This window comes from Leptidea sinapis, chromosome 24 (genome assembly GCF_905404315.1).
Source record: "Leptidea sinapis chromosome 24, ilLepSina1.1, whole genome shotgun sequence".
NCBI lineage: Eukaryota > Metazoa > Arthropoda > Insecta > Lepidoptera > Pieridae > Leptidea > Leptidea sinapis.
Genome location: NC_066288.1, coordinates 5039870 through 5065096, shown reverse-complemented (window position 1 = coordinate 5065096; position 25227 = coordinate 5039870). Strand labels below are relative to the sequence as shown.

Sequence of the window (25227 nt, the reverse complement as noted above, 5' to 3'; positions counted from 1 at the left end):
ACGTGTCCTGACGCGAGCCTAACATTTTATACCCGTCCCAATAAAAGTGCTCACCGCCGCTAATGAAGTTTTCATATCAAAAATAACAATTGAATAAGGATTGAATAAAAAACCCCATAAAATATAAGCTACTAAAACCAGAGATCCGTCTCTGAATTTTTTGGGGTCAAAATTGATATTAATATATTAACTAAAGTTATAGGTTATACCTTGTCGACAGTATAATTTAAATCCTACCGCCTTTCACCGAACGTTCATTTTCTATAATTTCAACGACTGTCTTACGAATTTTCGATCAGGCCACGTGTCCTGACGCGAGGTTAACAAGTTACCCATACTAAGAAAAGTGATGAACACCGCTAAAGAAGTTTTCACTTCAATAATAAAGGGTTACGATTAGAAATGTAAGCACTAAATCCTTGAGGTTAGACGAATAACAACACATATTTATTTTATTAATATGTGGATTATATTTTATTCATCAAATTTTTATTAAGTCATTGTTTACCATTTCAGTGGTGGAGCATTGGTTTAAGAGTTACATTTATAAACACATGGATGAGCGTGGTTTTAAATCCAATTCTGTTCAGCCTATTGTCCACAAAATTTAGGAAAGAATTAAAAGTAAGTATCATATTGTTTTGAAATATAATTTTCGATATAATCAATTCCTAGATGTAAGCAAGAAGAAAACAATATTAATATTTAAGAATAATGCAAATCTAACAAAATGAAACACGTTATTTTTAATAGGAAACTCATTGGCCCAGAAAAGCTACGGCACTCTTCAAATCAAATTTAAATTACGGTTTCAAAAAGTTATCATTGATTCGATACAAGAGATAAATTAATTTGATAAATGAGTTCCTTACAGCAACAATAACTATTGATTGAATGATACTCTTTAGAATATCGATAAACTTTACACTTAATTAGCCAATAAAGCCGATAGCACATGAAGTATGGACATAAAACTACTGACTAACCTTTAACGTTTAATGTCGTTAATTATGTCTTTGATAATGTTATTTTAATGAAATTATGCTTAACAAAATGAGACAATGAGCACACAACGCGATTATAACACATTTAAATACAATACTTATCAAAGGATTAAACCGAAACTGTGTTTAACAATAGGTTATTATATTTTTATTATTATTTAAGTTACGTTATTATTATGCACTAATTATTATTCAAACAAAACAACTCTTATCACTATATTTACAATACTACGTCTACATAAAATTAAAACTAAAACCCGTGCAACCCGTTATTTATTTAATTAAAACACAAAAAAAGCGCGTACACCTTCCTTAAAGGCCGGTAACGCTCCAGTGATTCCTCTGGTGTTGCGGGAGATTGTGGCGGCGGTGATCACTTAACAACAGGTGACCCGTACGCTCGTTTGTCCTCCTATCCCATAAAAAAAAATACTATCTTTACGTGGAAGCGTACCAAGATATATATATATATATATTTCAACAAATCTTATAACTATATTTACATTACTATTCTAACATAAAATTAAAACTATCATTACGTGGAAGGGTACCAAGAATACTGGCAGCATTACCGTGTTGGATAGCAAGGCTGATCCGTTGACCGAAATAGCTGCCAGCGCTTGGGTTTCCTGTAGCCTTATTGAGGCGCCAAGATAGTATTTTGAACATTCTCCGCGCCTCTGGGCCCCACTGACCAAGTGTCTCGACACCAAACGGCACAAAGATGTATGACTCACTGAGACCAACATATTTGCGACGCTTGCTGTCTTCGGCAGTCGAAGCAGCAGCCCCAGCACCAACTGACGTAACTTGGACATGAGAAGGAGCCAGAGAGTTACGTTATATTTTTATTATTATTTCATTTAAGTAACCCGATAACCTTTTCATAGCTCGTTTTCAGTGGGACGACAAAAAGCTAATGTAAAAACATAGTTTCAATGACACGTTTTAATCATTTGAAAAGTATATTTTTTAAATAAATAAGAGATATAATATAACAAAGTGAATTTCATTTTGGGTTATAGTTAATAATACCACCGACTCTATGCAGAATTGAAGAATTCTGACAAATTTTTTGATGCAATTGCAGTATTTTTACTAATGCCTGATAACAATTGTAGGTATATACAGAAAATTAGTGAAAGAAAAAACGTGCTCAGCGTGAAAGTTAGGCATTAGGTTAATAAAGGAATCGGAAGTGAAGAGAAAATAAACCCTAAAGGAATCTTTTAGAAGCTTGAAACCTTAGATTAGGAATTGGTCTCCGCTGCGCTCCAACTAGATACCGCACGCGTAGTAGCAAAATGTGGCAACTAATACTACGCCCAAGTAGGCGTACTCGAGCCAGTCTCCAACAATTACGTTAACATGACGCACCACGTGTTCTGTTAAACTTTGCAAATAATTGAAACTGAAATCCCTCGTTGAGTAGTAAAACTTTGTGAAAATAATACTACAAGAAGTAAGAAAGACGCTGCAATCAGATATCATCAGTAAGTATTTTGTATTTTATTAATATCAATATAAAATAACACGAAGCGTAGGTATGTTACAAAATTTGAAAGATACCATTGAGTGTCAAGATGCCACGCACACAAGCATCTAATAGTTACCGAAATAAAAAAGCTACAGTTCTTAGGTAGTGCGGTATCTAGTTGGAGCGCAGCGGAGACCAATCCTTAATCTAAGCCTGAAACGTTTTATTTTTGTACGAAAATCACTGTGACACAATGTTACAAAAGCATTTTTTTTTCAGATTCTTTGGAGTACCAAAATTAAGCAGGGCACAATAATTCGTAATACCGTTCACATTTAACCAGAGGTCATTGTTTGCTCTTTAGTTATCTGTATGATAAGGTGTTCTATTGTTGATGTCAAATATAAGATAGGATTATTTAAGCTAGGTATATATACCCTTTTCGTTGTTTGGTAATATTTTTATGAAATTTTATAATATTATTCGTGAAATCCACTTCGAAAACCATGGCACAGTAAATTGTTTTCATTGTAAATTAATTAGGCTTAAAGAGGATGTAAAAACTTCGAAATAAGAGGTGGGACTGCTTAAGTAAAAACTTGGATTTTAGTTTAGTATGACACGTGCAGTCATTTGACATATTTGTCAAAAATCATCTTCAAATCAATTCGAGACCACACCCGTACAGGATCAATGATATGATAGTATTAAAAGAGGTTGATATGTCACTAGCGCCCCTAAAATCAATCGCCTAAATTGAGTCAATTGGTTCCTTTAGTCGCTCTCTCGATACGAAAACGGTACACACGCGTTTGTTTTTGACAGAATTGCTTACAATTTGATATAGGTACAACATTAAAACGCCGTCTTGTGTTATGGAAAGATGCACTAATTACGAAAGTAAAAAAAAATCATAGAATTACATACCACAGTTAAGAAATCATGAATTATAAAATTTATTTGATTTCATTGTTTATCTAACAAAATAAATGTCCCCATGACAACGCCGATCGCCGCCAAGCCGATCATAGATCAACGTACAGAAATGACAAAATATTGATGCTGTCTGTTGCGGGACGATCGAGGTAGAATATTTTAGGAAATGATGTAAAAAAGTCATTGTTGCAGTGAATGTTATAATTTTTAAGAAAAAAGTGCGTATATAGGTAGCTGAACTATCAAACAACTAAAACAAGTTTTAGAGTAGGTAGCGGATGTAGACAGTGAGTGCTATTTGTTTACGTAGGAGTTTTTTCAGTATATCCCTTGCTAACTGCAGAAGAATCAATGGATCATTTTCTTCTTCTCCCATTACCTTATTGTAATAAACCCTCATCAAAAAGACATTCATAAATAGATTAAGATACAAAAAATAATAATTGTAATCTTAAAACTTAGCTTAGCAAATTAGAGTTCTCTTTTTCGATTGCGATAATTGCATTTACTATCCTTCTTTGACGTGTAATCGTAATATAGTGTGCTATTGCAATGTTAAATTATTCATGTGTGCGTTAATTTATTATTTTCAAACACCGAATGTTGTCTACGTAACCTATCTATATTTTTAAATATCATTGTACAGGATGCGGAAAATATAACTTATTCAGTTGAATCTTCAAAAGGCTCTAGTTTCCGCTTTAACTGAAAACTATGTTTGTTATATCACTGAAAATCTCTTAAAACTTCGGAGTACTCATAATTTCGGGTGATTCTACAGTTAACTGAAGGCAAGAACTGGAAGTCATCAACTGAGCGTGCCGATGCTTCAAGCCTCACCACCACCTTCAAGAAAAGAGCATACTCCCACCTTAAGGGCCGGCAACCCATCTCTTGACACCTAATGTTGTGCCGTGAGCCTCTTGCCCGTTTGCCCCCTCTTATATATATAAAAAAACATTCTATGGCTCCATAAGGCACAGGGCCAGTCATATATAGAGTACTGCTTTCATCGCTGGCTTGGTGCACCCCAATATTAGCTCGAACTAATGCTGCTGCAGTACTACTCGAAGTAACAGGGATCTAGTCCTCTGTGGATCCCCCAATCATTACGACAAATGCTTAATTCTATGTCTTCTATTGCAATTTTTGTATGTAAGCAAAAGCTTAAACTTTTGAATAGTGACTACTTTATGTGTCACTTCCGCTGTAGATGTTGTTATATCTGTTAGTAACATTTAATTAAATTCAGAGAACTTCAGTGAAACTAAATTAATTATTAATATAGCAATTTAATTATAATGATAACATAAAATAATGAAAACCAATACATTATCAGTAACGAAAAACTAAAAAAAAATTTAATCAAAACGGCGAATAGATCTCACATTTTTATTATTCTACAAAAACAAATGTAAGTGTTTTTAGATTGTTTGGTTGTGTTATTAGAATAATGTTAAATAAATAATTTACTACATGTAATACTAGAAATAGAATTAACGCCCTACCCTTTTTACTACAATATCTGACTTAAATTTTAATTTCGATGCCTATGTTCCTCCAACTTTTATATTTTTTTTATTGTACGATATTACAATTTTTTAATATTGTATATTTATAACACTAAAACTATTACAATATTATATTTTGTTCTTACTTGGGTAACTTTATTAATGGCCTTACAACTGAGCAATACCCAGTTATTTACATTTACATAGACTAAGAATTCATATTAATATTACGAGAAAAAGGTACTAGAACTTTAGTACCTGCAAATATTCACTAAAAAAACAACTGCACTTATAACATAAACGTTTAATATTAGTAGATAGTATTTTATAGCTAATGTTCTGGTACCTATAATAATACATATATTATGTGGAACTATTATAATATCTTTTAATTTTTCAAATACTTATAAGTAGATTTTTGTTTAAAATCTTATATTATGATAAGTGATTCGTCATGTGAAGTAGCGGTAAATTCAATAAGAAACAATATTTATATTTTTTTTGACATTCATAAGTGTCATTTTTGTGACCTACATGAATAAAGTGTTTTTGAATTTGAATTTGAATTTGAAATTTGATTACATTTACAGCGCACACTCATTCTTAAAAGGTCGGCAACGCTCCTGTGATTCCTCTGGTGTTACAGGAGAATGGGAGCAGGTTCACTTAACATCCTTAAAGAAGAGGAACATCTGTCTTCTGCCTGCTCGGTATCTTTAACAATCCATTTAGATTGATCGTTTTTGGAATTTCACATATATAGGATGGGTCACTCTTAATACAATATCGGCACAGAATTCAAGATCGGAAGGCTTTGTAACAGGTTCGATTCTATATTTTCTAAAAAGTCCTGTCAGTACTGTTTTCATTTCCAACATTGCGAACTTTTGACCTGAAATACACAAATATAACAGTTGAATATTAGAAAAATTTTTTGATTATTAATTGGTTTATTTATTAAGCTTTGACTGCCAATCGTCAAATGATGCGTAAGTTCGTTTGAATCTTATTCCAAAAACAGCTTACGGGACTAAACGTCAACTCTTTTTTAAGGCACACACAAAATGCCTGAATTCTTCTTACGCGTAGAAAGACCTGTATGTATCTGACAATTAATGAGATTATGAACTAGAAGTGACAAGAGTAGTAATCGAAGGTGAATTATTTTATGCCCTTCCAATTAAAATTAGCGTAAACAACATACCTAAACAATTCCTGGGTCCAGCACTGAATGGTATGTACGCATATGGGTGTCTTTCTCTGCAATTCTGTGGCAGGAATCGTTCAGGAATAAAGCGTTCAGGGTCTGGGAAGATGTCGGCTCGGTGATGCACATCATATATATGGATATTACAAATTGTGTTAGCTGGTATTTTAAATGAACCTGAAAGGAAACATCATGTGAAAAAGATTTCGACTGGAAAGTAATCTCGCACCTTTATTGACCTTGAATATTTTTTTATGAAAATAAGGGACGAGACCAGCTAGACGTTTATCATCATCATTTCAGCCGGATGACGCCCACTGCTGGACAAAGGCCTCCCCCAAAAAGCTGGATTTATTGCTACGAACCCGAAACCAAAAGACAATCAGCTCAATGGGTGTGTCCTTTCGAGGATCGGCCAACTAAGGTAAAGAAAGGAAGAAGTCAAAAAAAAAGATGATTGCCTCATTCTTTGGTGGGTAAGGTCATTTCGCGACAGTTGTGCTTAGAAGATGGAAGGATAGTTACTGCAGACTGGTATGTCAATCGCAGTTTGCCTGTTGTCTTGGAAAAAATTCGACTGCAGCGCCCTCGAAGTAGGATCCTCCTTCACCACGATAATGCTTCAGCGCACTCCGCAAAATGGACTTTTGAATATTTGACTATGGTAGGTGTCGAGATAATGAGTCATCCGCCATACAGTCCTGACCTGGCGCCCTGCGACTTTTATTTATTCCCAAGAACTAAAGAAAAAATTCGAGGTATTCGCTTTACGAGCCCTGAAGATGAGGTGAAAGCGTACGAAAATGCCATAGAAGAGACCCCTAAGGAAGAATGGTCCCACTTCTTTTCTCAGTGGTTCCATCGAATGCGACGATGTGTAGAGAGGAACGGAGATTATTTCGAAAAATAATAAAAGTATTGGCAACTTTCTACATTAAGCCGTTTTTCATTGTCTAAACATTATCAGTGCTACCTAGGTATTAATATTGCGCTGATCCCACTGTATCCGAAATGTATATATTTAGCAAAATATAATTTTTCCGGATGATGATGATTGTTTACAGAACAACACTAAGGACTATTATTATTTAAATCATAGGTTCTCAACGTAGGCGATAACACCCCCTTGTGGGCGTTTGAGACTTTCGGGGGGGCAGTAGAAGACCCAGAGAAAATTAGGGGGCATTGAGATGGCGCAGATAGGGCGTGGGTAGATTAAAAAATATAGTCTAAAAAGGCAAAAAAGAGAAACTATGATTTAAATGTTCATATATAATGTATTTAGGTTGTCAATATAATATTTTTTTAACATATTCGGTTCGTGTCTTATATCTGCTGGTAAACTATTAAATATATATTGGATTCTCTTTTTTAATTTGAATAAACGTTTTAACGTTATCTGTATAAGTTGATGTATACGTATGTACAACGCTGCTCGGATATTTATTGACGACCTTTTAATAGGCGTTTGGGAGTCTAGTTGTAAGTCAATGGTTCTCCGTCTAATGATATCGTTTGTCTAAATATCGTAAATAATACAATAGGTACTACGAAATTTGGCATAAACTTACTCAATTCAATTTCTTCTGTCAGATACCTTGCTATAAAAGGCACACTGGGATAGAGTCTCAAACATTCTTTGATACAGCAGTCCAAATATTTAATTTTGTTCAGATCTTCAGTGATAGGCAATCGATTGGATTCACCAAAAATACTCTGTATCTCATCAAATATTTTATTCTGTAAATGAATCAAAAATAATCGAACAAAAAAATAGAATGTATTAATGAGAAACAAAAGTGAGAGGTAAAAAAAACTATATTTAAAAAAACCGACTTAAAAAACTATAAAGTATAAAATTACTTAATAAAGATTCAATTTAATACACCTCTTATCCAAACCTATAAACTTTAATATTGTTAAAATACCTGTGCCATCTATTGATCGGTTTAAAGTCGGTGCCAGGCCAACTATAAGTTAAATGATTACTCCTAAAAAAGCCGCACACAAAATAAAATTACATCGGCCACGTAAACAATAACATCATCTACGTAAACATGAATATTCATAAAAAAATTTTCATAAATGAAAAACACTGGGCCATTACTATGTAACATTTTACGGGACCTTCTTCTTCTTCTTCGTCGTTACACTCTTGACAGAGCGGTCGTGGTCATAACGCAGTGAAATCTTTTGGAGCAGATGTGATTCGCCCCACAAGACTTTGCCACTTTTCCCTGCTGGCCGACAGTCTGGTGCACTCATTCAATGGACCGCCCACAGCGGACTTAATTTGAGTGAGTGCTATTTGTTTACGTAGGAGTTTTTTCAGTATATCCCTTGCTAACTGCAGAAGAATCAATGGATCATTTTCTTCTTCTCCCATTACCTATTGTAATAAACCCTCGTCAAAAAGACATTCATATATAGATTAAGATACAAAAAATAATAATTGTAATCTTAAAACTTTTTGGGAGCCGTCGTTAGTAAAATTGTAAAAATGGGACCCTTACTGTAGATACCTTTCGGTTTTGTTTTGGTGTCTGTGTGTTTTTTATTATTTTATGTATAAATAATTGATATCATCAATGTGGCTGTATCATATAAAATCAATGACACATTATCTACTTAATTTTAATGTAGTTTTACTACTTTATAGCTTTTACTACATGAACTCATGAATGAATCGTAATTTAGGCATAAATCACGGTGCACGGTAAAAAATCATATCTGATGAATTAACTGTATTTTTTTTATACAAATACGAATCAATTAGCAAATTAGAGTTCTCTTTTTCGATTGCGATAATTGCATTTACTATCCTTCTTTGACGTGTAATCGTAATGTAGTGTGCTATTGCAATGTTAAATCATTCATGTGTGCGTTAATTTATTATTTTCAAACACCGAATGTTGTCTACGTAACCTATCTATACTTTTAAATATCATTGTACAGGATGCGGAAAATATAACTTATTCAGTTGAATCTACAAAAGGCTCTAGTTTCCGCTTTAACTGAAAACTATGTTTGTTATATCACTGAAAATCTCTTAAAACTTCGGAGTACTCACAATTTCGGGTGATTCTACAGTTAACTGAAGGCAAGAACTGGAAGTCATCAACTGAGCGTGCCGATGCTTCAAGCCTCACCACCACCTTCAAGAAAAGAGCATACTCCCACCTTAAGGGCCGGCAACCCATCTCTTGACACCTAATGTTGTGCCGTGAGCCTCTTGCCCGTTTGCCCCCTCTTATATATATAAAAAAACATTCTATGGCTCCATAAGGCACAGGGCCAGTCATATATGGAGTACTGCTTTCATCGCTGGCTTGGTGCACCCCAATATTAGCTCGAACTAATGCTGCTGCAGTACCACTCGAAGTAACAGGGATCTAGTCCTCTGTGGATCCCCCAATCATTACGACAAATGCTTAATTGTATGTCTTCTATTGCAATTTTTGTATGTAAGCAAAAGCTTAAACTTTTGAATAGTGACTACTTTATGTGTCACCTCCGCTGTAGATGTTGTAATATCTGTTAGTAACATTTAATTAAATTCAGGGGAGTTCAGTGAAACTAAATTAATTATTAATATAGTAATTTAATTATAAATGATTACATAATATAATGAAAACCAATACATTATCAGTAACGAAAAACTAAAAAAAAATTAATCAGAACGGCGAATAGATCTCACATTTTTATTATTCTACAAAAACAAATGTAAGTGTTTTTAGATTGTTTGGTTGTGTTATTAGAATAATGTTAAATAAATAATTTACTACATGTAATACTAGAAATAGAATTAACGCCATAACCTTTTTACTACAATATCTGACTTAAATTTTAATTTCGATGCCTATGTTCCTCCAACTTTTATATATATTTTTTATTGTACGATATTACAATTTTTTAACATTATATTGTATATTTATAACACTAAAACTATTACAATATTATATTTTGTTCTTACTTGGGTAACTTTATTAATGGCCTTACAACTGAGCAATACCCAGTTATTTACATTTACATAGACTAAGAATTCATATTAATATTACGAGAAAAAGGTACTAGAACTTTAGTACCTGCAAATATTCACTAAAAAAACAGTTGCACTTATAACATAAACGTTTAATATTAGTAGATAGTATTTTATACCTAATGTTCTGGTACCTATAATAATACATATATTATGTGGAACTATTATAATATCTTTTAATTTTTCAAATACTTATAAGTAGTTTTTTGTTTAAAATCTTATATTATGATAAGTGATTCGTCATGTGAAGTAGCGGTAAATTCAATAAGAAACAATATTTATATTTTTTTTTGACATTCATAAGTGTCATTTTTGTGACCTACATGAATAAAGTGTTTTTGAATTTGAATTTGAAATTTGATTATATTTACAGCGCACACTCATTCTTAAAAGGTCGGCAACGATCCTGTTATTCCTCTGGTGTTACAGGAGAATGGGAGCAGGTTCACTTAACATCCTTAAAGAAGAGGAACATCTGTCTTCTGCCTGCTCGGTATCTTTAACAAGCCATTTAGATTAATCGTTTCTGGAATCTCACATATATAGGATGGGTCACTCTTAATACAATATCGGCACAGAATTCAAGATCGGAAGGCTTGGTAACAGGTTCGATTCTATATTTTCTAAAAAGTCCTGTCAGTACTGTTTTCATTTCCAACATTGCGAACTTTTGACCTGAAATACACAAATACAACAGTTGAATGTTAAAAAATAAACTTTTAGAGTTTTAATGGTTTTATTTATTAAGCTTTGACTGCCAATCGTCAAATGATGCGTAAGTTCGCTTGAATCTTATTCCAAAAACAGCTTACGGGACTAAACGTCAACTCTTTTTTAAGGCACACACAAAATGCCTGTATTCTTCTCACGCGTAGAAAGACTTAGAAAGGATTACATATAATATACAGGAGTATAAAAAAGTAACAGCAACAATATTATATATATTCACCAGTGGCAGGCTCCTTTGCCCAGGACGCCGGCTAGATTATGGGTACCACAACGGCGCCTATTTCTGCCGTCAAGCAGTAATGTGTAGGTAAGCATTACTGTTTCGGTCTGAAGGGCGCCGTAGCTAGTGAAATTACTAGTCAAACCAGACTTCACATCTTATGTTTCAAGGTGACGAGCGCAATTGTAATGCCAATTAGAATTTTTGTTTTTTTTTTAGAATACTGAGCGGCACAGCATTATAATGGGCAGGGCGTATCAATCATCATCAGCTGAACGTCCGGCTTGCCTTACTGTCATAAAAAGATGTATCTGCCCATTAATGAGATTATGAACTAGAAGTTACAATAGTAGGTAATCGAAGGTGAATTATTTTATGCCCTTCCAATTAAAATTAGCGTTAACAACATACCTATACAATTCCTGGGTCCAGCACTGAAAGGTATGTACGCATATGGGTGTCTTTCTCTGCAATTCTGTGGCAGGAATCGTTCAGGAATAAAGCGTTCAGGGTCTGGGAAGATGTCGGCTCGGTGATGCACATCATATATATGGACATTACAAATTGTGTTAGCTGGTATTTTAAATGAACCTGAAAGGAAACATCCTGTGAAAAAGATTTCGACTGGAAAGTAATCTCGCACCTTTATTGACCTTGAATATTTTTTTATGAAAATAAGGGACGAGACCAGCTAGACGTTTATCATCATCATTTCAGCCGGATGACGCCCACTGCTGGACAAAGGCCTCCCCCAAAGATTGCCACGACCATCGGTCCTGTGCTGCCCTCATCCAATCTACTCCGGAGATTTTGACCAGATCGTCGATCCATCTTGTGGGGGGAGGGCGTATATATAAGAAAATTGCCACGACCATCGGTGCTGTGCTGCCCTCATCCAACCTACTCCGGAGATCTTGACCAGATCGTCGATCCATCTTGTGGGGGGAGGGCGTATATATAAGAAAATTGCCACGACCATCGGTCCTGTGCTGCCCTCATCTAACCTACTCCGGAGATCTTGACCAGATCGTCGATCCATCTTGTGGGGGGAGGGCGTATATATAAGAAAATTGCCACGACCATCGGTCCTGTGCTGTCCTCATCTAACCTACTCCGGAGATCTTGACCAGATCGTCGATCCATCTTGTGGGGGGAGGGCGTATATATAAGAAAATTGCCACGACCATCGGTGCTGTGCTGCCCTCATCCAATCTACTCCGGAGATCTTGACCAGATCGTCGATCCATCTTGTGGGGGGAGGGCGTATATATAAGAAAATTGCCACGACCATCGGTGCTGTGCTGCCCTCATCCAACCTACTCCGGAGATCTTGACCAGATCGTCGATCCATCTTGTGGGGGGAGGGCGTATATATAAGAAAATTGCCACGACCATCGGTCCTGTGCTGCCCTCATCTAACCTACTCCGGAGATCTTGACCAGATCGTCGATCCATCTTGTGGGGGGAGGGCGTATATATAAGAAAATTGCCACGACCATCGGTGCTGTGCTGCCCTCATCCAACCTACTCCGGAGATCTTGACCAGATCGTCGATCCATCTTGTGGGGGGAGGGCGTATATATAAGAAAATTGCCACGACCATCGGTCCTGTGCTGCCCTCATCCAACCTACTCCGGAGATCTTGACCAGACCGTTGATCCATCTTGTGGGGGGAGGGCGTATATATAAGAAAATTGCCACGACCATCGGTGCTGTGCTGCCCTCATCCAACCTACTCCGGAGATCTTGACCAGATCGTCGATCCATCTTGTGGGGGGAGGGCGTATATATAAGAAAATTGCCACGAACATCGGTCCTGTGCTGCCCTCATCCAACCTACTCCGGAGATCTTGACCAGATCGTCGATCCATCTTGTGGGGGGAGGGCGTATATATAAGAAAATTGCCACGACCATCAGTCCTGTGCTGCCCTCATCCAACCTAATCCGGAGATCTTGACCAGATCGTCGATCCATCTTGTGGGGGGAGGGCGTATATATAAGAAAATTGCCACGACCATCGGTCCTGTGCTGCCCTCATCTAACCTACTCCGGAGATCTTGACCAGATCGTCGATCCATCTTGTGGGGGGAGGGCGTATATATAAGAAAATTGCCACGACCATCGGTGCTGTGCTGCCCTCATCCAACCTACTCCGGAGATCTTGACCAGATCGTCGATCCATCTTGTGGGGGGAGGGCGTATATATAAGAAAATTGCCACGACCATCGGTCCTGTGCTGCCCTCATCCAACCTACTCCGGAGATCTTGACCAGATCGTCGATCCATCTTGTGGGGGGAGGGCGTATATATAAGAAAATTGCCACGACCATCAGTCCTGTGCTGCCCTCATCCAACCTACTCTGGAGATCTTGACCAGATCGTCGATCCATCTTGTGGGGGGAGGGCGTATATATAAGAAAATTGCCACGACCATCGGTGCTGTGCTGCCCTCATCCAACCTACTCCGGAGATCTTGACCAGATCGTCGATCCATCTTGTGGGGGGAGGGCGTATATATAAGAAAAGCTCCATAACTTTACATTTACATATTAAGTTACTAAATGTTATTACGTGGGTAACACTGAAAATGTTTAGAACTGGTCAGATAGAAACATTGCTAATGAAAACAATTTGAATTTCAATTTTAGAACTCTTTGGTAACCTAATGTATATTGCATTCATTTGTCATTTGTTTTTGTGAATTGGCGGCAAATCTAAAACTGTTGTTACACGTGAAAATGAACCTAACGCGAGAAACTTTTCGGTCAATGATTTATTATGACTTTCGTTGTGGGCTTACTCAACAACAAAGGTATGATAGGCTGCGATTAGCATTTCTTAATGAAGCCTCATCTCGTGGCACTATTTACCAATTGGTTTAACAAGTTTAAGCGTGGACGTAGCAATCGCAATGATGATCCGCGTGAGTGACGTCCTTTAACAGCGACTACTCAAGATAACATCAGTGCTGTGCGACGCATGATAGAGGAAGATAAGAGAGTGACCTATCAGTAGATACGGGCAAGCCTAGGCATTGGTATGAGTAAATTTCAAAAAATATTACACTAACATTTAGGCGTCAGGAAGCTTTGTACCAGATGGATTCCCCTTAATTTAACCGACGACCAGATACACCTTCGCATGGACTGGTGTCGCCAAATGTTAGATAAGTTCAACGGCGGTGACTCAAATGCTGTATTTGACATCGTAACAGGTGATGAAAGCTGGATTTATTGCTACGAACCCGAAACCAAAAGACAATCAGCTCAATGGGTGTGTCCTTTCGAGGATCGGCCAACTAAGGTAAAGAAAGGAAGAAGTCAAAAAAAAAGATGATTGCCTCATTCTTTGGTGGGTAAGGTAATTTCGCGACAGTTGTGTTTAGAAGATGGAAGGACAGTTACTGCAGACTGGTATGTCAATCGCAGTTTGCCTATTGTCTTGGAAAAAATTCGACTGCAGCGCCCTCGAAGTAGGATCCTCCTTCACCACGATAATGCTTCAGCGCACTCCGCAAAATGGACTTTTGAATATTTGACTATGGCAGGTGTCGAGATAATGAGTCATCCGCCATACAGTCCTGACCTGGCGCCCTGCGACTTTTATTTATTCCCAAGAACTAAAGAAAAAATTCGAGGTATTCGCTTTACGAGCCCTGAAGATGAGGTGAAAGCGTACGAAAATGCCATAGAAGAGACCCCTAAGGAAGAATGGTCCTACTTCTTTTCTCAGTGGTTCCATCGAATGCGACGATGTGTAGAGAGGAACGGAGATTACTTCGAAAAACAATAAAAGTATTGGCAACTTTCTACATTAAGCCGTTTTTCATTTTTAAACATTATCAGTGTTACCTAGGTATTAATATTGCGCTGATCCCACTGTAACCGAAATGTATATATTTAGCAAAATATAATTTTCCCGGATTATGATGATTGTTTACAGATTAACACTAAGGACTATTATTATTTAAATCATAGGTTCTCAACGTAGGTTATAACGCCCCCTTGTGGGCGTTTGAGACTTTCGGGGGGGCAGTAGAAGACCCAGAGAAAATTAGGGGGCATTGAGATGGCGCAGATAGGGCGTGGGTAGATTAAAAAATATAGTCTAAAAAGGCAAAAAAATACACGAAAATACTCTAGAAAAAAACATATTCTCAAAGTGGGCGGTGAGCAAAATAAGGTTGAGAAACTATGATTTAAATGTTCATATATAATGTATTTAGGTTGTCAATATAATATTTTTTTAACATATTCGGTTCGTATCTTATATCTGCTGGTAAACTATTAAATATATATAGGATTCTCTTTTTTAATTAGAATGATAGTTTTAACGTTAATTGTATAAGTTGATGTATAGATACGTATACTATACAACGCTGCTCGGATATTTTTTGATGACATTTTAATAGGCGATTGGGAGTTAGTTGTTTATTGTACGTCAATGGTTCTCCGTCTAATGATGTCATTTGTTTCCATATCGTAAATAATACAATAGGTACTACAATATTTGGCATGAACTAAAACTTACTCAATTCAATTTCTTCTGTCAGATACCTTGCTATAAAAGGCACACTGGGATAGAGTCTCAAACATTCTTTGATACAGCAGTCCAAATATTTCATTTTGTTCAGATCTTCAGTGATAGGCAATCGATTGGATTCACCAAAAATACTCTGGATCTCATCAAATATTTTATTCTGTAAATGAATCAAAAATAATCGAATAAAAAAATAGAATGTATTAATGAGAAACAAAAGTGAGAGGTAAAAAAACTATATTTTAAAAACCGACTTCAAATACTATGAAGTATAAAATTACTTAATGAAGATTCAATCCTATTACCTGTACCACCTATTGATCGGTTTTAAGTCGGTGCCAGGCCAACTATAAGATAAATGATTACTCCTAAAAAAGCCGTACTCAAAATAAAATTACATCATCCAGGTAAACAATAACATCATCTACGTAAACATGAATATTCATAAAAAATGAAATATACTGGGCCAAACTATGTGACATTTTATGGGACCTTCTTCTTCTTCTTCGTCGTTACACTCTTGACAGAGCGGTCGTGGTCATCACGAAGTGAAATCTTTTGGAGCAGATGTGATTCGCCCCAAGAGACTTCGCCACTTTTCCCTGCTGGCCGACAGTCTGGTGCACTCATTCAATGGACCGCCCACAGCGGACTTAATTTGGTCGGTCCATCGCAGGGGCGACCATCCCCGCCCTCTGGTGTTATGGGACCGATTCCGCATCAAACTTAAGAAGGATCACGTAAATCGGATAATAAATCTCAGCATAATCGGTGTACACACCTACATAAAAAATTCCAATCGAATTTAGAACCTCCTCCTTTTTGTAGTCGGTTAAAACGCATATCTTTATTATGAAAGTTAATTTTAAATTGAAAAGATTATGTTTATCTCAAGTGCAATATACTTACTTGTGCTTCAGGTTCATTTGCTATCCTCATTAGAATGAACGACAAAGCCATTGCTGTAGTGTCGTGTCCCTAAAATTGTTAATTGAGCACAAGTTATTTTTAATATTTTTATTAATAATAATAAATTTCGTTTATTTTAAAGATTACATATACATTTTTTTGTGGTTGAGACTTCCCAGTAAGTTGTCTTAGGACACTTGTATTGGGAATATCTCGCAACTTCCTTAGCAGATACATTTTATTTAGTAAACAATATAGAAATAAAGAGAAATTATTAAAAACCAAATTTTACAATTTACAATTAATTGTGTGTGTGTGTGTGTGTGAGTGAGTGAATGAGTGAGTGTGTGCACGTGGGTTTGAATTGGACCTTTAATTGGGTATCTATACAATGCGTGTGTTTGTCATGTCAGTCTGATCAGAAGATTTTCAACTTCATCATAAGCAAGACAAGTTAGCCAATTATTTAAAGCTTTTCTGCATAAATTTAATGTCATAGGATAAATATTTAGGACACGATTTATTTTATTATATAAGTACACTGATTGACAGCTAAGCTGTCGTTCAGCAAAAGTAGTGCGAAAAAGTTTATTGCTTATATTCCTCGGATTATAATATTTTGAAAGCAATATTTGCAAAGAATAATTTTGCTTACCTCGAACATAAAAGTATCAACCTCCTCTCTTATCCCTTGCATGTCTATCCTGCCTTGTGTTTCCTCCTGCAAAAGCAGATCCAACATGGCCAGTCTCCCATTATTGTTCAATACTTCATCTACATCAACAAGGCCCCTGCTATATAATTCTTTACGTTCTCGAATTATATTGTCAGTGAATTCATGCAGATTTTTTACAATTCTATTTTGCACAAAAGCATTTCTAGTAAAAGCGAATATAAAATCGAAAAAGAGCCAAACACGGGAGAAACGTTGAACCATACAGTTACCAAATATGTGAATTGCTTTAAAGTATTTATCAATTACTTCTTTTATTCCATTCCTCATTGATGTACCCATCGCGGTTTCTAAAATAAATACATTTTATTTGTTAGGCTTAAGTGTATTCAAATTATGATAATTATTTTAGTTCTTATTAAAACCATCTTCGTTATATTTTGTGTTTGCTATTAATATGTTTCTATTCTGTCTTTTTAGCTATAAATATTTGAAAAAGCGGAACGCGTTTCACAATTATCCACAAAACATTAATGGCTTATTCATCACTTGCTCCTTAAATTAAGGATTGGTCTCCGCAGTACTCCAACTAGATACCGCAGGCGTAGTCACTGAGTGCGGCAAATAATACTACGCTAAACTGGGCGTACTCGAATCAGTCTCGAACAATGTGTGACGTTGCCACATGTTCTGTTAAACTTTGCTAATAATTGAAACTAAAATGCCGGGTTGCCTAGTAACTCTTTGTAAAAATAAAAGAATTAATAAAGACACTGGGATCATATATAATCAGTAAGTTTTTTGTATTTTATTAAAATAACACGAAGCGTATGTTACAAATTTTAAATATGCCATGGAGTGTCAAGATGTCATATATATGTCATACGCAAGCGTCGTTTTCGCGCACACCCGACCGAGCTACTTACGTCGTTTGCAAGTAGTTCAAAATAAAATCACGCGCATGGCAACCGGAGTCCCGTGGTTCATACGAAATGTAGACCTTCACCGCGACCTAGAGCTTCCGACGATAGCTCAACACTTTAAAGAGATCTCGCGACGCTTCTTTGACAAGGCACCTAACCATCCCAACATCTTGGTTAGGAAGGCATGTGGGTACACCCCCCTTCACCATAGTCTCAACCCAATAAGACGTCCCAGACACGTCACGGTAGACCCGGATGACGACATCACCATCGCGAACGCGACACCCACACAAACACCGACACAGACACGCACACACCGCCTTCACAGGCGTAGGCGCGGTCAACCGGCGCAAACCACTGGCACTCGTCACTCTGACGATGGCCAGCGGCCCGTACCCTAGATACACCACACATTGTTTTTATACCCGACGAGACGTTAGTCCTCGTCCTGTAATCGTTTCACTACACTCACTAACACACGGACTGACTGACGGACTGACATACACCACTTACACAATCACAAACACACTCCACAAACAGACACAAACACAAACATACACGCACACAAACATTTACACTACTTACATACATACAAACATACATACATACAATCATAAACACATACATACATTTTTTTTTTATTTTTTTTTTTATTTATTATTGACATTACACAAAACATCACCACACTCGCCGGCGAGTGTGTTCTTCTCATCGTTTCATCTTCATTTCATCTTCATCTTCATTCTCTCTCCTTCCCAAAAGCACACAGCCGGTCCGTGGTTCGAGTCTCCTTAGGAGACGCCCCGCGACTGTTGTTGCGTAGTCTTGCGGCCTCCACGGCCCACGTCCTACTTCGCTGTGAAAGCCAGGGCTAACAGCACAGAGGAGGTCTTAGTCGGTATGGGGTGTCCGCTTACGCGGACACTCGAGTCCGACATATTACGCCCCGTTCCGGGGCGTAAATACGTAACAGTATTTCCTCCTCTCAAAAAAAAAAAGTCAAGATGTCACACTCAAGCATCTTGGGCATAAAATTAGTTGTTGCACTTAGCGATTACGCCTACGGTATCTAGTTAGAGTGCTAATGCAACTAATGAACTATACTGACCCTACAAGCAAGCAATAAAAAAGAAATATGATATTCTTCACCAAAACATCCTTATCTATAAATATATATTGTAACTAGCTGACCCAGCAAACGTTGTATTGCCGAAATTAAAATCTAGATACAAAAGTAACTGTTGATCGTAGATGGGTGAAAATTTGAAGTTGTATGTATTTTTTAATGCTGACTCATAATAAAACTTAAAATAAAAATAAAATCGTGTGGACCACCCTTTACATTTAGGGGGATGAAAAATAGATGTTCTCCGATTCTCAGACCTACCCAATATGCACTCAAAATTTCATGAGAATCGGTCAAGCCGTTTCGGAGAAATTCAAAGTTTAACACCATGACACGAGAATTTTATATATTAGATATTTATATATATAATATCTTATCTTATATAAAAATAAACGAAATATTAAATTGGAATTTGTAACGGTGGGTGGTATTAGCTATGAAGGAGTGACTAAGCCATACTTTTGTGAAAAAGGCATCATCTTGAAAAGTTAGTGAAGCCCCTTAACAACACCATGTTCAATAACCAAGAATTCCTTCCAGCAAGACTCGGCGCCGGGTCTTAAAGCTCGGTCTACGCAGTCTTGGTTGAAACGAATGTTTCGGACTTCATCCGAGTCGTCTTGTTGTCGTCCCGATCTTAATTCGTGGGATTATGATATATGGTCAGTTATAGAGAGTACGGCTTGCACCAAAGCGCACGTTAGTTTTTCAAAATAAATTTCGTTTTTGCGCTAGTTTTAAAAGTAATACCATTTTAATATTGTAATACATAGATAACTACTAACGAAGGTCAGTCTTAGGCTCCCTCATCGTTTATGAAATCAGCAATGAAACTATAATAATAATAATAATAATATTGACACACTTGACCGATTCTCATGAAATTTTGAGTGCATATTGGATAGGTCTGAGAATCGGACAACAGCATTAAAAAATACATACAACTTCAAATTTTCACGAATCTACGATCAACAGTTACTTTTGTATCGCGATTTTAATATCGGCAATACAATATTTGCTGGGTCAGCTAGTGTTTAATATATAATTTATAATAAGAAAAAAAATCCATGGCATGTAAGTTTGTCTGGAAAACAAGAGCTCAATATTCTATGAGGTTAGATTTTAAAAGTGTAAACTTCTTTAACATACGTTGAATGAGATTAAGTTGTCACGATTGCTTAAGTAATGCTCGTGTTGACTGCAGCGCGATCAGCCAGATTGAGTTTTTTTAGTAAGTCGGTTGTAGAATGTCTAGTGTTGCTTAATAATTCTAAAAACACGAAACATACACAAATCAAGACGTACGTACGTACGAATTCTTAATCTATACCAGACGAAGAAAACGTAGATTCAACCGAAACCATTCACACCAATTTACCCACACAGTCTGTAAATATGAAAGACGAATTCAGTCCTACAATCTCAAAACCACCAAGCACCAAAGTGTATCCCAAACTAGGAAAAAGATCATCGCACCTAAACATTGGGAAAATTCGCGATCTTTCACACAAAACATAAGCCAATCAAAATACAAATCTTACGTGGTTCATCTCACACCTTTATTATGGTATGTATGTTTGTTTGTAACCGATTCATTTGGGCGCGATTTTGACCCACTTTTAACGGCCAGATTTCGTTCAAATTTTGTAGATTTATCGAGGTCCGATGACAATACATTAATTTGATAAAATTATTCCATTGTTCAATTTACAAAATAATATTTTTGTCAATTTATATAATTTTTTCATCTATCGTCGATATGGTAGGAATTGATGTTTATTTTTAATTTCAACCATTATATTTTCATCCAAAGCGTGATTTTTAGTTTTTTGAAACAACTTTTATTTGAATATTTTGAAATACAAAAAATTTTGTAGTAAGAACTCAATTGTAATGTAGAAATCTAAGACAAACCAAAAATCTTTTAATATTTATTAATTTAATAATATTGATCAAGTTATAGAAGAATGCGAAACCAAATTTCGAAGAAAAGACCGACGGTGTTAAAATATAATAAATTTCATGACGTACAAAATATGTATTAAGAATATACTATATGTTAATTGTTTGAAAATATTTCGGCTGACGCTAATAAACCTGTAAGTTGTTAGTAATTTTTAATATCAGAAATCCAGAAGATCGAAATCTCGAGTGATTACCCATTCGGTCATCTAGAAGACAAAGCCAAATTACCATCGAAGAAATTGGACGTTATAAAAGGCATAAAAGGCATTTATTTTCTCAAAATTGATTCTTTTGGAATAATATTTCATGTCATTTCTAATATGCTAGATACTAATACCGCTTCGGTAACAAATAGCTCCAAGGGAGAAGAAGCGGCGCAAGTAGCTCTCCCAGCATTCTTTTTTTGCACTCTTTTTAATAAAATATACAATATTGTGCTGTCATTGCTATTGCTGCCCAGGCTGTCCGACCACTTAGATATTCAGCTGTGGAGTTAGAGGATTTACGATAGAGCCATTTTTTAATAAAACATTTGAATTTATTTATAGTTAATGCCTGAACAGTGGCTGGGACTTTATTATAAAAATGTATACATTTATCCTTAAATTTATTATGTATCTTATGAAGCCTACTAGAATAAATTACAAAAAATCCCTTATTTCTAGTGTTATAATAATAAAAATCACCATTAAGAGCAAAAAGGTGACGCTTTTTGCTAACGTAAATTAAATTTTCATAAATGTACTGACAATGAACAGTCATAATATTTATTTCTTTAAATTTTTCTTTGAGAGACTGTCTTTTGCAGAGCAAACACTATATCAATGTCAGCAGCAGGACCCCACAGAAAAATACCGTACGTCATGATGCTGTGAAAATAACTGAAGTACACTAATCTAGCGGTTGTAACATTCGTGTACTCTCTAATCTTTCTAAGGGCATATGCCGCAGCATAGGCAATATGTGGACCCCACTGAAGCTTTTTATCTGAAGAGAATAGGACCATAGTATCCACAAGTTCCAATCTCTAGTCATTTATAAGTACGTTGGTTTCTACCGTATAAATTAAGCACGGCAATATTTCAAGCCGGCCCACATTCTAGCACTCTACTAAGCGCAGATCCGGCCGCATATAGAGTATTGCTGTCATCTCTGGTCTGGCGCACCCCACAGTATCAGCTAAAGCCATTTGACCGCGTGCGACGCAGAGCTGCGTGAATTGTGGGAGATCCAATGCTCTGTGAACGGCTGGATCCCTTGGCGTTGCGTAGAGACGGCGTTTCATTGTGTGTCTTCTACCGCATTTATTACGGGGAGTGTTCCGAAGAGCTATATTTTGTTTTGATTCCTGCGGAGACCTTTAGAGATATTAATCTCACCATCTGGATGTTTGGCGTTTCTCTACAGTCCAGTTTTCCAGGAACTTTTTTCCACGTACAACTAAACTGTGGAATGAGTTTCCTTATGCGGCGTTCCCAGGACGATACAGTATGGGTACCTTCAAAAAAGATCAGCAACGCTCCTGTGATTCCTCTGATGTCGCATGATAATGTCGGCGGTGGTGATCACTTAACATCGGGTTGTTTGTCCTCCTTTTCCATAAAAAAGCCCAAAGTTGCGTATGCGCAACATTTTGCGTAATTTTACGAAACACTCAATTTGTTTTCGAATATTATTTTCTCTCCTTGAATGTATTAATTTTGTAATAATTATTATATATAAGTAATAGAAAAAAAAATATTTATTTTATCAATATATATTTGTTAATTACAGAATACCAACCTCTTAATGAAATTTGTAACAAATACGTATACTAACCACACATAATATGAAGAGTTGTTTTACTAATCAAAGGTACTATATCTGTCATTTCATTTTCGGTTTCAGCTTCGACCTTATTCAGGAAGTTGTCGGACTGTTCTATGATTGTTCTAGAATATTTTCTTAGAATATTGAAATGAAAAGCATTAGTTAATAACTTACGTCGTTGTTGCCACTTTACTCCTAAAAAATAAAGATTGAATTATTTATACTGAAAATTTTGGCATAAATTTTATTTATTAAATAATTAATAATAAGTTTGAAAATTACCTTCAAGTTAAACAGAACTTAAATATGAATTTAAATTTAATTGAAGTTTAATTTCAAATAATACATTTTGAAATATTATTACCATTACTTGTAAGTAATCCTTCTCCGAGCCATGGATTAAAGAATGTATATGGAATGTCTTTGCTTATATGGCGAACTGAAGACAAGATTTTCTGAAAGGAAAATTACTTAATATATATGTGAAGCATATATATATAATATAGATTTTTTTAATGATAATAAGGGACGAGACGAGCAGGACGTTCAGCTGATGGTAATTAATGACAATGCAGTGCCGCTCAGGAATGTTGAAAAACCCAAAAATTCTGAGCGGCACTAAAATTGCGCTCGTCACCTTGAGACGTAAGATGTTAAGTCTCATTTTCTCCGTAATTTCATTAGCTACGGCGTCCTTCAGACCGATACACAGTAATGCTTACACATTACTGCTTCACGGCAGATAAAGGCGCCGTTGTGGTATCCATAATCCAGCCAGTATCAAACTAAATTGTTGTATAATTATCTGTATATTTGGACATACTGTAAATCTTAAATAAAAAACAAAGGCAGTAATACAAATACCTCAATATCTTGTGGGCTGTACAAATTTACGACGCGTTTGTTAAGAGCGTGGGCTTCATTAACATCTCCAAATTTATTTGGTAATTGTCGTAATAAATAAAATATTTTGACTGAAAAATAAAAAAATTGGACCAGTAAATTTCACAATAAAAGCTATGAATAACTAAACTAATGAAAAGTCATCACAATTATGAAATTAATAAATATTGTTTCTAAACAAAATATTCTCAGTTATAGGATTATAAATATTTTATTTATGCAATGGGATGAATTTTCAATATACAGGGTGTCCCAAAGTTATGGGACATGAAGGGAAAGTACCTTAAATATCGAAGCTAGGCTATTTTACTGAAAGAAGACTTTATATTATTTTTAAAAGTTAGTAACTCTGCATTCAAAGATTTTCTAAAAAATACTTGCCTCGTCTGGGAATCGAACCGACTTTAATGTAAAAAAAAACACCCCTACTTTTATGATGCCAAAGAAAGAATGGCCAAAAACTAATAAGTCTTCTTAAGTTACATACTATTTTAAGAGAAAGTAGTCAATTAAGTGGGTATTTTTTTGTAAATTAATTAATTAAATGCTCAAAATGTGATCTCTCTTGTCTTACGCAAATCGCCAATCTTTTAATGAGTCCGCTGCCTTGATTTTCTTATCATTTTATGGTGAATACTCGATATGATATGGCACAATTCTGTTTTAACTCGCCCACGTTCTCGTATCACTTTTTGTATAGCATATCTTTCACATATCCCCAAAAGAAGAAATCTAATGGTGTAAGGTCTGGGGATCTGGCCGGCCATCTAATCGGTCCATTCGTACCAATCAAAGTAGGAAAATATTCATTTTACGTTTTTCCTTTCTTTTAAAATACTATGTTACCTAAGAAGAGTTATTATTTTTTGGCCATTCTTTCGATTGGCATCATAAAAGTAGGGGTGTTTTTTTTACATTTAAGTCGGTTCGATTCACAGACGAGGCAAGTAATTTTTAGAAAATCTTTGAATACAGAATTACTAACTTTTAAAAATAACATAAAGTCTTTTTTCAGTAAAATAGCCTATCTTCGATATTTAAGGTACTTTCCCTTCATGGCCCATAACTTTGGGACAACCTGTATACTTTTAATACAAAAAAAACAAAGTGCAGTCAAATCGACAATTTCATACTTTTTTTAGACTTTTAGTTTTTTAGACAGACATATTAAGATTAAAAATCATACCTGGTGAACTGATATAATTCAGTGAATTACCGATAAGCGGGTAAACAGTAAAACCTGGAATTCCCTTCAT

The 25227-nt window shown here is 35.8% G+C and overlaps 2 protein-coding genes across 4 annotated transcripts in view; one reads left to right on the top strand and one right to left on the bottom strand.

The window, feature by feature from the left end:
* Positions 1–9997, top strand: part of LOC126971652 (neuromedin-U receptor 1-like) — a 12931-nt gene extending 2934 nt beyond the window's left edge. For 2 of the 3 annotated variants that reach the window (XM_050818026.1, XM_050818024.1), the window contains exons 3-4: positions 517–624; positions 2761–3820. In XM_050818026.1, coding sequence (XP_050673983.1) covers positions 517–624; positions 2761–2820 — 168 coding nt within the window. In that variant the 3' untranslated portion in view covers positions 2821–3820. Of the gene's footprint in view, positions 1–516; positions 625–2760; positions 3821–9225 lie in introns of those variants that run through there. The other variant, XM_050818025.1, reaches the window with a different exon arrangement.
* Positions 4813–25227, bottom strand: LOC126971893 (cytochrome P450 4C1-like). Its single transcript, XM_050818408.1, has 9 exons — positions 25158–25227; positions 23933–24042; positions 23433–23523; positions 23078–23263; positions 17228–17595; positions 16573–16641; positions 15655–15823; positions 6226–6312; positions 4813–4817 (listed from the first exon to the last, which is right to left on the bottom strand). Exons 1-9 carry the CDS (start codon positions 25225–25227, stop codon positions 4813–4815), a joined length of 1155 nt encoding a protein of 384 aa, XP_050674365.1.